This window comes from Musa acuminata, chromosome BXJ2-9 (assembly GCF_036884655.1).
Source record: "Musa acuminata AAA Group cultivar baxijiao chromosome BXJ2-9, Cavendish_Baxijiao_AAA, whole genome shotgun sequence".
In the NCBI taxonomy this organism is placed as follows: Eukaryota; Viridiplantae; Streptophyta; class Magnoliopsida; order Zingiberales; family Musaceae; genus Musa; species Musa acuminata.
In genome coordinates this window covers 6,620,529-6,635,597 of record NC_088346.1, presented here as the reverse complement: position 1 = coordinate 6,635,597, position 15,069 = coordinate 6,620,529, and the positions used below count along the sequence as shown (strand labels likewise).

Below are 15,069 nucleotides of genomic sequence, written 5' to 3'. Positions count from 1 at the left end.
TTCTGCGGGAAAATGCCGACATCTTCGCCTGGTCCCCATCGGACATGCGGGGGGTCGACCCAGAGGTCGCAGAGCATCATCTCAATATCCCACCTGACGCTCGCCCAGTGAAGCAAAAGCCCCGGTGCCACCCCCCTGACCGACAACGCGCCATACAAGAGGAGGTGGACCGACTCTTACCAGCATGCTTCATAGAAGAAGACAAGTATCCCCAGTGGTTTTCCAATGTAGTTCTCGTGAAAAAACACAATGGAAGCTGGAGGATGTGCGTTGACTACACCAGTCTCAATAGTGCGTGTCCTAAAGACTGCTATCCCCTTCCGAAGATCGACCAGCTAGTCGACGCGACGGTAGAGCACACACGCCTCTCTTTCATGGACGCCTATTCAGGGTACAACCAGATCAGGATGGCGCCCGAAGACAGAAAACATACGGCTTTCCTCACCGATCAAGGAATATACTTCTACAAGGTCATGCCGTTCGGGTTAAAAAAATGCCGAGGCCACATACCAGAGGACGGTAAACAAGATGTTTGCCCACCAAATCGGCTGAAACATGGAAGTCTACGTGGACGACATGATTGTGAAAAGTCGAGAGGCCGGAATGCACCTTGCCGACCTGGCCGAGTCCTTCGCCACGCTGCGCAAGTTCGGCATGCGGCTCAACCCCACAAAGTGCGCTTTCGGCGTCACCTCCGAGAAGTTCCTAGGATTCATTGTACACCAGAGAGGAATCGACGCTGACCCGGAGAAGGTACAGGCAATAATTGATATGCAGTCCCCCCGGACGGTTAAGGACCTGCAGCGATTCAACGGAAGACTTGTCGCCCTGTCCTGCTTCCTCGCCCGATCGGGCGATCGCTGGTTTTCATTCTTCAAGGCGCTCAAAAACCCGAAGAATTTCCAATGGACATCGGAATGCGAGGAGGCTTTAAAGCAGCACTTGGCCAGCCTCCCTCGGCTCGCCTCTGTCTCCCCCAGCGAGAAGCTGGGACTCTACCTAGCAGCCTCCCCGCATGCGGTCAGCTCCGTCCTTGTCAAGGAAAGCTCCGGCCCGCAACTCCCAATCTACTACGTCAGCCACGTCCTGAGTGAACCTGAAGAGAGCTACCCGCCGATAGAAAAACTCGCACTCGCCCTGGTGCTCTCGGCTCGCAAGTTGCGCCCTTACTTCCAGGTGCACCCGGTGGAAGTCATCACCGACCAGCCTCTCCGACAGGTCTTAACAAAATTCGATGTTGCAGGTCGGCTCCTCCGATGGGCGGTGGAGCTCAGTGAACATGATATCAGTTACGTACCCAGGACCGCCATGAAGGCCCAGGCGGTCATGGCATTCAACTAAGGTTCAGCTCGGTGGCCCCCCCTCAGACGAACGGGTTAGCCGAGGTAACCAACCGGTCCATCTTGGATGGCCTAAAAAGAAGAGTGTTTGCGGCCCGATCTACCTGGACGGACGAGCTCCCCAGTGTGTTATGGTCGCTGCGCACCACTCCCAAGACTGCGACCGGAGAATCCCCATACAGCTTGACGTTCGGAACCGATGCCATCCTACCACCCGAGATGGCTATCGCCACGCTTCGGACGAGGAGCTACGACGAGGAAGCCTCGAACCAGGGACTTCGCACCAGCCTCGACATGCTCGAGGAGCGACGTGCTGACGCGCACCTAAAGGCCCTCTCTCACCAGAGAGCCGTCACCAGGGTCTACAACAGAAAGGTACAACCCCGGCCGATCAAGTTAGGCGATCTAGTCCTACGAAGGGCCGAGGTCAGCGACCCGACCCGAACGAGGGGGAAGCTAGCCCCCAAGTGGGAGGGACCATATCGGGTCACCGGCGTGGTCCGATCGGGTACGGTTGTCCAATGTAGCTACTGAGCGTTGGCTAATGTTCCGTGATCGTTCGGGTACAGTTGTCCAAGTAAGGGAATCTGAGGGCGCTAGACTACTTCACAAAGTGGGTACGGTTGTCCAAGTAAGGGAATCTCGGGCTCGGGCTCGTGTCCCGATGCTTCGTCGGGAGCGGCCCGGGCGTACGCCTTCCTGCCCGACATGGAACTTCCTCCGGATGCGGGGCCTTCGGCTATGACATCGATGTGTTGCTCGATAGGGCCCTTTGGGCGAGGTGACTGCTCCTTGTTTGGCCGGAGGTACTGGCCGAGATGACCTCTGAGGATGAGCTCCTCGATTTGTCTCTTCAACTCGTAGCACTGCTCAGTGTCGTGCCCGTGTTGTCGATGGAATCGGCAATACTTTGAACGGTCTGCGAGCTCCCGCGGGTTCTTCATCGGGTGAGGGTCCCTGAACAGCCCCTTCCCTCTCTCGTGTAGGAATATTTCAGTCCGGGAAGAATTCAAGGCGGGAAGAGGATGCCTCGGGTCACGTCTGTCCAACTTTCGCCGGGAGGTGGTAGATTGTTGCTGTCAGGGTGGTTCTGACTTGACCTTTTTGTGCTCCTCCCGCTTTCCAACCATCCAGGTTTCCGCTACGATAAACTGATTGGCACGTTGGAGCATCTCGGGGACCGCGACGGGGGGCCGCTCCACGAGCGACCAGAAGAACCTGGAGGGTCGCAGGCTAGTCATGAAGGCCTGGATCAAGAGAGAGGGGTGAGCATCCGATAATCCACGGATTTGTGTTGTAAATCGATTCACAAATTGGGAGAGGGGCTCGTCCTCCTTCTGGTTGAGCCTCAAGAGCAACGCCATGGACGGCTTTGGTCGGGCGTATGCCAGAAAGTTAAGCTCGAAATCCTTGGCGAGCTGGTCGAAGGAGGCGATGGTCCCTGGCTTCAGGCCGTTGTACCACGCGCGGGCTGGTCCCTGCAGAGTCGTCGGGAACGCCCTGCACATCAGGACGTCTGAAGTCCCGAATAGCGCCATATGGGCCCAAAAAGCAGCCACGTGATCCGCCGGGTCGGCTGCGCCGTCATACGCATCCAGTGAGGGGAGGCGGAAGTGCGGCGGGATCGCCTAGTCCTGTATCTTGGGGATGAACGGAGATCCTTGGTGTCCGTCCGTCCCGAGCTCTCCCTTTGACTTACGAACTTCCTGTTGTACCTCGTCAAGCCTTTGACTGACGAGGCGCAGCTGAGCTCATAGAGCGTTCGTCGAATCGGCAGTCAGAGCCTCATGTTCGGGACGGCTCACCGTGTCCTCTGCTTCCCGACTCCCAGGACGAGTTGTGGGGTTTCGAGGCGAGCCAGGAAGCTCTGGGAGTGGCACGTGGGTCCGGGCGAGGGGCTCCTGTTGCTGCGAAGGCGGCGCCGCATGCGGAGAGGTTCGCTGGGAGATGATAGTCTGCACCATGCTTGTCAAAGCTCGGACCTGGTGGGCGAGGTCATGAAAGGCCTCGGGTGACACTTGCGACGGGTCGACGGGTGCACCGCTAGGGGGCGACAAGCCCGGGTCGTTGAACAGTCGCCAGTAGCGTTCTGATACCGCCGCGGGGCGTTCGTCGTGGGTCTCGTCACGCCGTTCCCCTAAGGCGGGGAGCTCCGCATTTGAGGATCTGCCGAGGTGGATTCGCTGGTCGCCTGACATTTGGATGCCCGCCCTCCTTCTAGCGCCAATCTGTTACGGTAAGTAACTTTTTAGCCGTGACTTCGGGGTCGACGCGACTGGTTCAGGGCTCCAAATGACTTGGATCAGACGTGACTCCCTTTGAAGTCCCGGGGCGACGGATGCGGGGGATCTCGCTGGGAAATTCCACCTTGTCGAGCAGGCTTAACAGCGGTCGGGTGCCTGCACACAGGTCGGGTCGGTAGCTCGGCCCGACCCTTCCGACGATCAAGTCAGTGCGGAGAAGTATAGTATTGAGAGATCGATTCCCTTCCCCCCCTTCGGTTGGGAGCCGGGGGGTATTTATACAAGGGGTTTGATGTTACCTAATGGGCCATCATGCAGGAGGAGGGCCGTACCTCTGATGGCGTCTGTCGTCGTCGCGGGCGTTGTGCGGAGAGCCGAGCTTCGGCAGGGTGAGGGGAGCGTCGGTCAGCCGAGGGGGTTGGGTACGGTGGGTGTGGGCGTATGTCGTGTCGTCATTAACGTTCGTTCTGGGGCAGTGTGCTGCACAGGGTGTTCGACGTGGGGGGATGTATTACGTCAAATCCGGGGTGTTATGTCATGTCAGTTTTTTACCCCTATCAATTGTCTTTGAGACCCGTTCATTCTCTTGCCATCATCATCGACCAATAAATAGCAAGTTAGTCGGCGGCGCTTCTTGGGCGGCATCATGCTTTGGGCAAGTTAGTGAGTGGCATCAAGATCCGTGTATGGCCCCGTGAACGGCGGGATTTCCCTCCCTTTGCGCTGAGCTGAACACCCATTGTTCCGTAGAAAAAGCTAAGTTGGTTCTTTGTTGTTGCTGCTGAATGGTACAATTAGCAGCTCTGTTGCATGGAAATTCTATAGACTCTGTACGCATGTCCTCCTCATATACACACAGTATGTTAGTAGGTGTGGTGGCCTGTCTCACAGAAGAGAAGCGACCTTATCATCATTTTGATTCAGGAAAAAGCTGTGGAATTTCCTTGGATGATTGGTATCTTCTGCTATAAACTATTTATTTCATGGTCAATCTTCTGGAAGAGATTTAGATGTTCGTTGAGGTGTTTTTCATTGCCTGCAGAAGGAGTCCACAGCTTATAAGTTGGCCTTCAGCTGCTTTGAGTGATCTCAGTGATGTGGGTGTCACCTGTTCGACATATCAACCTACATCTGAGCTTGTAGTAGATGGTTTAACTGTAAACGAATGGATTGTTGAAGGAGGACCAGCTTATGTGTGGCTTTAATGACAGCATTTCTGATCTCAGATCAAACATTAATATTGAATAGCGAAGCGATAAACTAATGAGAAATAGATTAAATGAAAGGTTCCACTAATCATTTCCACATTTTGGTAGCTTAGAGAGGGCGTAGCGTCATCAACAACACTATGAAGCATAGAAACCAAGTAAGATATCTCTGCTGCACATTTTCTTCGCAGCATGCAGTTGGCCTCTCAACCGAAATCGTCCCCTTCCTACCAAACCCATGCATCTGTGCTTCCCTTTCAAACCAGTCGTATGCATGCGGCGACACGAGAACCCATGCGAAGCCTCGTGACCTCCCAACCAAACTCCACACAACCCTCTAAAGGAACCCATTATAAATGCCCTCCCACTTCTGCACTCCCCTTCACCACTCTCTCACCGTTCCTTCTGGAGAACACTAAGCCATGGCCACCTCCACCTCCATTCTCCTCTCTTTCTCTCTTTGCTTGCTCCTCTTCTGCCACATCTCTCGAGCCCAGCTTGGCCTCGGCCAGCAGGGAGCAGGTGAACCATGGATGAGTGCGCGTCGCTACAGCCGCGTGAGCCAATGCAGAATCGAGAAGCTAAGCACCCTTGAGCTCACCCGACGTGTGCCCTCGGAAGCTGGCTACACAGAGTACTTCGACCAGTACAATGAGCAGCTCCAGTGTGTGGGCGTGGCTGCATGTCGTCGTACCATCCAACCGAGAGGCCTTCTCCTGCCATCCTTTTCCAGTGCACCACGCCTCGTCTATATTGTGCAAGGCTCGTTCATGCATAGACACCGTGCTCTTTGAATGTGGGGACTTAATTCCATGTCATATATATTGTATTAAAGCTCGACGATGGTCCATGGTGGATGCAGGAAGGGGAATCATCGGAACAGTGTTCCCTGGATGCCCAGAGACGTTCCAATCCTTCCAGCAAACCGAACAACAATGGGAGCAGACGGCAGGAGGATGTCAGAGGTTCCGAGACGAGCACCAGAGGATCCACTACGTCCGTGAGGGAGACATCATCGCGTTGCCCGCTGGAGTTTCTTATTGGGGTTACAACAATGGCGAAGTAGCTGTCGTCGCGATTACCACCTTCGACACAAGCAGCAGTGCCAATCAATTGGATCGCCAGCATAGGGTGAGCCTTAATGAATCCATCCATTTAATTTTCTGACGCAACACAGTTTTCAAGGTAATTTAATTGAGAAATATATGATGCTAGGAATTTCTACTTGCTGGGAGGGAGAGACTAGTCGAGCAAGGTTCCCAAATAGAAGTGAGATTACAGCAGATAAAGGGGAACAGCCTGCTCAGCGGTTTTGAGCTCGATCCACTGGCAGAGGCACTCGGTGTCGATAGGGAATTGGTGAGAAAAATCCAGAATCCCGACGACAGGAGGGGTGAGATAGTCCTTGTCACGAGTGGGCTTCAGGTGCTACGAGCATCACGGCAGAGTGAGCAGCTGGTACGAGAAAGAGAGGTGAGACAAGAATGCCAACAGGGAAGGGGATGTCAATCTAATGTATTAGAGGCTTTCTGCACCATGAAGATAAGGCAGAACATTGGAGACCCCTTGCGTGCTGACTACTTCAATCCACGCGCCGGAAGGATCACCACCCTCAACAGTCAGAAGCTCCCCATTCTAAGATTCGTCCAAATGAGTGCTGTAAGGGGACTCCTCCGCCCGGTACGACAAGAACATTATCTCTGATCTACCTTCCATTTACGATCTCGAAAGTTTAAATTAAATATGATGATTATGTCTCCGTGCAGAATGCCATCAGATCACCGCACTGGAATGTCAATGCTCACAGCATCGTGTACGCCTTGAGGGGATACAGTCGGGTGCAAGTGGTGGGACATCGAGGTCAGACCGTATTCGTTGGAGAGTTCCGTCAGGGTCAACTACTAGTCGTTCCACAGTACTATGCTATGATGTTCCAAGCGCAACGCGAGACCTTCGAATGGGTCTCCATCAAGACCAACGACAATGCCATGGTCAACCATTTCGTGGGGAAGACGTCGGCTCTCCGTGGCATGCCGGTGGAGGTGCTGATGAACTCGTATTGCATCTCTAGAGAGGAGGCCATGCAGCTAAAGTTTAACCGTGGAAATGAATTGGCCCTCTTCACTTCTAAGATCGAGAGGGAAGCGATCAGAACTTCGGCGTAATGTAATGGAGAGTGTGGCTCGAGGCGAATAAGGCTCGGGTTTCATGGATAGAAACCTTGGAGCATGACTAGTTTGAAGTGAACAAAGGTTGTGGGCAACAAGATGTGTGTAGCATCAGCTCTCAACTCAAATAAATGGAGCTTTCTTCCTTCTTTGTTTCTTTCTTTGATCCACTGACTCAAATAAATTCCCTTCTCAAAAGGGTAATACATAATTAATTTTAAAATAAATATAAAACATAATTATATAGAAAAGATCATTATGTATCATTAGATAGATATCAAACGACTGTGATGATCCCAAATATATTACATTTGAAGTAGATGTATTTTTATTGTAATATTTTATTGAATGGGGTGAGGGAGACTCAAACTCTCGACCTGATGATCACACATCAATTGTGAGATCTACGAGTCAATTAATTGTGCCACAACTCAATTATTTTACTATTTGGTAATTAACATTAATAATGAACTTAAGAAAAAAAATACTTTAAAAATAGATAATAGACTCAATTAGGGAGAAAAAACTATTAGGCAAAAAAAAAAAACTTGGATGCACCCCATTATTGTATGAGTAGTATACTTTTTCATAATTAATGTTAATAACTAATTTAAGAAAATAATTAATATAAAAATAAATATAACATGCACTTGGGTAGAAAAAATTATTATGCAAAAAAGAATAAATCTCGGATGAACCCATGTCATCTAATGGATATTAGACAATCGTGATGGACTCAAATCTATAATATTTGGTATAAATATAATATTAGACAATTATGATGGACTTAAATTTATAACATTTGATATATATATATATATATATATATATATATATATATATATATATATATATATATATATATATATATATATATATATATATATATATATATATATATATATATATATATATGTGTGTGTGTGTATATATATATGTATATATATATATATATGTATATATATATATGTATATATATGTATATATATATATGTATATATATATATGTATATATATATATACATATATATATATACATATATATATATACATATATATATATATATACATATATATATATATATATACATATATATATATATATATACATATATATATATATATATACATATACATATATATATATATATATATATATATATATATATATATACATATATATATATATATACATATATATATATATATACATATATATATATATACATATATATATATATATACATATACATATATATATATATATATATATATATATATATATATATATATATATATATATATATATATATATATATATATATATATATATATATATATATATATATATATATATATATATATATATATATATATATATATATATATATATATATATATATATGGTTATGATGGATACTAATCTATAACATTTGGCTCAGATGTATCTTCATTGTTTTATTTTACTGTGAAAGAGACTCGAACTCTTACCTTAGCAAACTGCATCACCTCATAATTATATGATTAGTATGATGTTTTATAATTAACTTTAACAACTAGCTTGAGAAAATAGTTAATTCAAAAACTAAATATGACACATAATTGGGTAAAAAAATCATTATGCAAAAAAAAAAACATAAAGCTGGCTCATGTCATCTAATAGATATCAGAAAATCTATTACAGATGTCTTAATTGTTTTATTTTATTGAATGGGGGTAAGAGAGGCTCGAACTCTTAAACCTCATGATCACGCAAAAATTATGCTATGCCACCATCCTATTATTGTACATATATCATAGTATTTCGTAATTAACTTTAATAACTAATTTGATAAAAAAAATAATTAAAAATAAAAATAAATAATAAACACAATTAGCAAAAAAGAATAAAGATCAAATACACCCATATTATTTAATAGATATGGGATGATTGTGACGGACCAAATCTAACACATTTGAGGCAGATATATCTTCATTGCTTTATGTATATATATATTAAATGACCTACCATCACTCTATTATTGTACGATTTGTATACTGTTTCATAATTAACTTTAATAACTAACTCGAGAAAATAATTAATATAAAAATAAATATAATACACAATTGGATAAAAAAACTATTATGCAAAAAATAATAAAGCTCGAATGCACCTATGTCATCTGATAGATATCAGACGGTTCTAATGAACCCAAATCTATCACATTTGATGCAAATATATCTTCATTATTTTATTTTATTGAATTGGGGTGATAGAAGCTCAAACTCTCGATCTCAGGATCAGACATCACCTACGAGACCCATGCGCTCGCTAACATACTATTTTGTAATTAACTTTAATAACTAACTTGAGAAAAATAATTAATTTAAAGATAAATAAAAGACACAATTAGGTAGAAAAAATAATTCGACAAAGAAAAAAAAAATAAAAAAGCTCGAATGAACTCGAATCATCTGATAGATATTGGACAATTGTAATAGATCTAAATCTGTCACATTTGACTTATTACATTCGATCCTAGTTGTTCGGAATCCACAAACCATTCCGATCGGTGATCAGAATTTCTTCTTCTAATATATCCTTAAATTTATTCGAGACTTGAGCAAAACCCAGAAGAATATAATCCTTGGGTTCCTTTTATTGGAACTATATGTTCCTATTTATTTTTGTTTCAAACTGGTCAGGTGCTCTTTTATGTCAGTCGCATATTTTTATGCGGGTCTTAGCAAAAGACAAGGATTGGGTTATATATATATATATATATATATCTCTTGATTGTTTTATTTTATTAAATAAGGTGAAAGAGAATTGAACTCTTAACCTCCTTATCACAACATAGCTATGAGACATGCACGCTAGCTAGCTGTACCACCACCCCATCATTGGATGGTTAGTATACTATTTTTTGTATTTACCTTTAATAACTAAAATACGAAAATAATTATTTTAAAAAATAAATAATAGACAAAATTAGGTAGAATAAATCATTAGGCAAAAAAAATAAACCCTGAATGAACCAATGTCAATTACTGTGTGATTCAAGGTCTGTCATACCGAAACGTATCGTCCGGTACGTACCGGTCTGACAGATTATCGATACGCGGATCATCCGGTATTGTTACAGTGCTACAGTACTATATTGTACCGCTGCTACAGTATGAAAAAAAAATAAAAAAATTATTCGGTACACCAGGGTGTACCGCTCGGTACGTCCTGATGTACCGCCCGATACACCGGTACCGTACCGTACCGAGCCCAGGTTGAAACGCCGATACGATATGGTATAGCGAACCTTGATGTGATTATGATTAATATATTGTTTGGTAGTTAACTTTGATAACTTCTTGATAAAATAATTATTTTAAAAATAAACATAACACACAATTAGGTAAAAAAAACCATTAGACAGAAAAAAGAAGCTTGGATGCGTCGGAGTAATCTGATAGATATCGAACTACTGTAATTGACCTAAATCTATCACATTTGGCACGAATATATTTTTATTACTTTACTTTATTAAATGGGGTGAGAGAGGGATCACTTATGTGCTGACCAACTATGGCACCACCCCATTAGTATATAGTTAGTATCCTAATTCGTAGTAAACTTTGACACTGGACTTTGAGAAAAAAATAATTAATTTAAAAATAAATATAACACACAATTGGGTAGAAAAAATCATTAGTAAAAAAAAGTAAGGCTCGGTAATCTGATAGATATCAAAGAGTTGTGATAAACCCAAATCTATTATATTTGGCATAGAATTACCTTTGTTGTTTTATTTTATTGAATGGGCTTTGAGAAGTTGGAACTCTCAATCTTAGCCAACTGCTTCATCACCTCATTATTATTATGTGATTAGTATCTCTGTTTCAAAATTAACTTTAATAACGACCATAAGAAAATAATTAATTTTAAAATAAATAATAGATATAATTAGATAGAAAAAGCCAAAAAGGCAAAATATAATATAGTTTGGTTTGTATGCAATCAGACCAAATCTATCACATTTGAAATCGATACGCCGATCTCTCGAACACAGCATCACACATCAGACGGTACAAACCAACTACGCCACAAACCCTTCTTTGATGGTTCGGCTTAAAGATAAATAGATATTATGAGGTTACCCTTCTCAATAGAACAGAATTGCATAACAGGATTGGTCAGCTAAAGGGACCCATTCTCTGGCCATCATCATCGACCAATAGCAGTCGGCGTTTCATGGGCGTCATCATGTTCCGTAGAAAAAGCTAAGTTGATACAATTAGCAGCTCTGTTGCATCACAGTATGCCTTGTTTTGGATGTAGCTGCTGACATGGAAATTCTATACTCTGTACCCATGTCCTCATACACACACAGACAGTATATTAGTAGGTGTGGTGGCTTGTCTCACGGAAGAGAAGCAACCTTATCATCATTTTGATTCAAGGGAAAGCTGTGGAATTTCCTTCGATGATTGGTACCTTCTTCATCATTGCTTCAAACTATTTTATGGTCAATCTTCTGAAAGAGATTTAGATGTTAGTTGTGGTGTTTTTTTATTGCCCACAGAAGAAGTTGGCCTTCAGCTGCTTTGAGTGATCTCAGTGATATGGGTGTCACCCGTTCATCATATCAACCTACATCTGAGCTTCTGATGTGGATGGTTTAACTGTAAGCAAATGGATTGTTGAAGGAGGACCAGCTTATGTGCGGCTTTAATGACAGCATTTCTGATCTCAGATCAAACATTAATATTGAATAGCTAAGCGATAAACTAATGAGAAATAGATTAAATGAAAGGTTCCACTAATCATTTCCACATTTTGGTAGCTTAGAAAGGGCGTAGCGTCATCAACAACACTATGAAGCATAGAAACCAAGTAAGATATCTCTGCTGCACATTTTCTTCGCAGTATGCAGTTGGCCTCTCAACCGAAATCGTCCCCTTCCTACCAAACCCAAGCATCTGTGCTTCCCTTTCAAACCAGTCGTTTGCATGCGGCGACACGAGAACCCATGCGAAGCCTCGTGACCTCCCAACCAAACTCCACACAACCCTCTAAAGGAACCCATTATAAATACCCTCCCAGTTCTGCACTCCCCTTCACCACTCTCTCCCCGTTCCTTCTGCAGAACACTAAGCCATGGCGACCTCCACCTCCATTCTCCTCTCTTTCTCTCTTTGCTTGCTCCTCTTCTGCCACATCTCTCGAGCCCAGCTTGGCCTCGGCCAGCAGGGAGCAGGTGAACCATGGATGAATGTGCATCGCTACAGCCGCGTGAGCCAATGCAAAATCGAGAAGCTAAGCACCCTTGAGCTCACCCGACGTGTGCCCTCGGAAGCTGGCTACACAGAGTACTTCGACCAGTACAATGAGCAGCTCCAGTGTGTGGGCGTGTCTGCATGTCGTCATACCATCCAACCGAGAGGCCTTCTCCTGCCATCCTTTTCCAGTGCACCACGCCTCGTCTATATTGTGCAAGGCTCGTTCATGCATAGACACCGTGCTCTTTGAATATGGTGACTTAATTCCATGTCATATATATTGTCTTAAAGCTCGACGATGGTCCATGGTGGATGCAGGAAGGGGAATCATTGGAACAGTGTTCCCTGGTTGCCCAGAGACGTTCCAATCCTTCCAGCAAACCGAACAACAATGGGAGCAGGTGGCAGGCGGATGTCAGAGGTTCCGAGACGAGCACCAGAGGATCCACTACTTCCGTGAGGGAGACATCATCGCGTTGCCCGCTGGCGTTTCTTATTGGGGCTACAACAATGGCGAAGTAGCTGTCGTCACGATTACCACCTTCGACACAAGCAGCAGCGCCAATCAATTGGATCGCCAGCATAGGGTGAGCCTTAATGAATCCATCCATATAATTTTCTGACGCAACACAGTTTTCAAGGTAATTTAATTGAGAAATATATGATGCTAGGAATTTCTACTTGCTGGGAGGGAGAGACTAGTCGAGCAAGGTTCCCAAATAGAAGTGAGATTACAGCAGATAAAGGGGAACAACCTGCTCAGCGGTTTCGAGCTTGATCCACTAGCAGAGGCACTCGGTGTCGATAGGGAATTGGTGAGAAAAATCCAGAATCCCGACGACAGGAGGGGTGAGATAGTCCTTGTCACGAGTGGGCTTCAGGTGCTACAAGCATCACGGCAGAGTGAGCAGCTGGTACGAGAAAGAGAGGTGAGACAGGAATGCCAAGAGGGAAGGGGATGTCAATCTAATGTATTAGAGGCTTTCTGCACCATGAAGATAAGGCAGAACATTGGAGACCCCTTGCGTGCTGACTACTTCAATCCGCGCGCTGGAAGGATCACCACCCTCAACAGCCAGAAGCTCCCAATTCTAAGATTCGTCCAGATGAGTGCCGTGAGGGCACTTCTCCGCCCGGTATGATAAAAGCATTATCTATGATCATCAACCGTCCATCTATGGTCTCAAAAATTTTGATCAAATATGATGATCATGTGTGCTTGCAGAATGCCATAGTGTCGCCACATTGGAATGTCAATGCTCACAGCATCGTGTACGCCTTGAGGGGATGTAGCCGGGTGCAGGTGGTGGGACACCGAGGCCAAACAGTATTCATCGGCGAACTCCGTCAGGGTCAACTACTGGTAGTTCCGCAGTACTTTGCGGTGACGATTCAGGCACAACGTGAGAGCTTCGAATGGGTCTCCATCAAGACCAACGACAACGCCATAGTCAACCATTTCGTGGGGAAGACATCGGCTTTCCGTGGCATGCCGGTGGAGGTGTTGATGAACTCATACCGCATCTCTAGAGAAGAGGCCATGCAGCTAAAGTTTAACCGTGGAAATGAATTGGCCCTCTTCGCTTCCAAGATCGAGAGGGAATCGATCAGAACTTCGGTGTAACGTAATGAAGAGTGTGGCTAGAGGCGAATAAGGTAATGACTGGTTTGAAGTGAATAAAAGTTGTGGGCAACAAAATGATGCATTAGATATGTGTCGTATCAGCTCACAACACAAATAAACAACGTTCCATGTTTGGAGCTTTCTTCTTTGCGTGTTTCTTTTCTCCACTATGAAACCAATGCGTTAGTCATATGATTATTATACTGTTATGGGTGAAATTAACTTTAGTAACTAGTTTGAGAAAATAATTTATTTAAAAATAAATAATAGACATAATTGGGTGGAAAAATATTATTAGGAAAAAAAAAAAACTCGAATGTGACGTCGTCATATGATAGATTTCCCACCACCCATTATTACATGATTAGTATACTATTTCATAGTTAACTTTCATAGCTATGTGAAAATAATTATTTTAGAAATAAATATAAAGATAAAGTGACATTATGAAGTTGCCCTTCTCATTACAACAGAATGGCATAATAGGATTGGTCAGTTAAAGGGACCCATTCTCTGGCCATCATCATCGACCAATAGCAGTCGGCGCTTCTTTGGCGGCATCATGTTTTGGACAGTTAGTGGCATTAAGATCCGTGCATGACCCCATGAACGGCGGGATTTCCCTCCCTTTGCGCTGCGCTGAACACCCTAAGTTGGTTCTTTGTTGTTGCCGCTGAATGATACAATTAGCAGATCTGTTGCATCACAGTATGCCTTGTTTTGGTTGTAGCTGCTGACATGGAAACTCTATGTCCTCATGCACACACAGTGTATTAGTAGGCATGGTGGCTTGTCCCACGGAAGAGAAGCAACCTTATCCTCATTTTGATTCAAGGGAGGGAAAGCTGTGGAATTTTCTTCAATGATTGGTACCTTCTTCATCATTGCTATAAACTATGTTATGGTCAATCTTCAGAAAAAAGAGATTTAGATGTTAGTTGTGGTGTTTTTTATTGCCTACAGAAGAAGTTGGTCTGCAGCTGCTTTGAGTGATCTCAGTCCATTTAAAATGAGACAAGTAGGATGTGGGTGTCACCTGTTCAACATATCAACCTACAACATCTGAGCTTGTAGTTGATGGTTTAACTGTAAACAAATGGATTGTTGAAGGAGGACCAGCTTATCTGTGGCTTTAATGACTGCATTTCTGATCTCAGATCAAACATTAATATTGAATAGCTAAGCTATAAACTAATGAGAAATAGATTAAATGAAAGGTTCCACCAATCATTT

At 44.1% G+C, this 15,069-nt stretch overlaps 3 protein-coding genes across 3 annotated transcripts; 2 read left to right on the top strand and 1 right to left on the bottom strand.

Moving 5' to 3' along the window:
- Window positions 1-2,419: 2,419 nt before the first annotated feature.
- LOC135624011 (uncharacterized) lies at window positions 2,420-2,878 on the bottom strand. The gene has a single exon (XM_065127480.1). The coding sequence runs from the start codon at window positions 2,876-2,878 to the stop codon at window positions 2,420-2,422; it is 459 nt and encodes a 152-aa protein (XP_064983552.1).
- Window positions 2,879-5,213: 2,335 nt separating this feature from the next.
- On the top strand, window positions 5,214-7,023 carry LOC135624010 (cocosin 1-like). The gene is made up of 4 exons (XM_065127479.1): window positions 5,214-5,553; window positions 5,654-5,922; window positions 6,007-6,471; window positions 6,558-7,023. Exons 1-4 carry the CDS (start codon window positions 5,214-5,216, stop codon window positions 6,954-6,956), a joined length of 1,473 nt encoding a protein of 490 aa, XP_064983551.1. The 3' UTR covers window positions 6,957-7,023.
- Window positions 7,024-12,004: 4,981 nt separating this feature from the next.
- Window positions 12,005-13,986, top strand: LOC103997496 (cocosin 1-like). The gene is made up of 4 exons (XM_009418743.3): window positions 12,005-12,430; window positions 12,531-12,799; window positions 12,884-13,348; window positions 13,438-13,986. The coding sequence occupies exons 1-4, from the start codon at window positions 12,091-12,093 to the stop codon at window positions 13,834-13,836; spliced, it is 1,473 nt and encodes a 490-aa protein (XP_009417018.2). The 5' UTR covers window positions 12,005-12,090; the 3' UTR covers window positions 13,837-13,986.
- The last annotated feature ends 1,083 nt before the right edge of the window (window positions 13,987-15,069 follow it).

Coding starts and splice junctions, on each gene's coding strand:
- LOC135624010 (XM_065127479.1), top strand. CDS start 5,214: ATGGCCACCTCCACCTCCATTCTCCTCTCTTTCTCTCTTTGCTTGCTC. Junction 5,554..5,653: donor CCTCGTCTATATTGTGCAAG/GCTCGTTCATGC, acceptor TGGTGGATGCAG/GAAGGGGAATCATCGGAACA. Junction 5,923..6,006: donor AATTGGATCGCCAGCATAGG/GTGAGCCTTAAT, acceptor ATATGATGCTAG/GAATTTCTACTTGCTGGGAG.
- LOC103997496 (XM_009418743.3), top strand. CDS start 12,091: ATGGCGACCTCCACCTCCATTCTCCTCTCTTTCTCTCTTTGCTTGCTC. Junction 12,431..12,530: donor CCTCGTCTATATTGTGCAAG/GCTCGTTCATGC, acceptor TGGTGGATGCAG/GAAGGGGAATCATTGGAACA. Junction 12,800..12,883: donor AATTGGATCGCCAGCATAGG/GTGAGCCTTAAT, acceptor ATATGATGCTAG/GAATTTCTACTTGCTGGGAG.
- LOC135624011 (XM_065127480.1), bottom strand. CDS start 2,878: ATGGCGCTATTCGGGACTTCAGACGTCCTGATGTGCAGGGCGTTCCCG.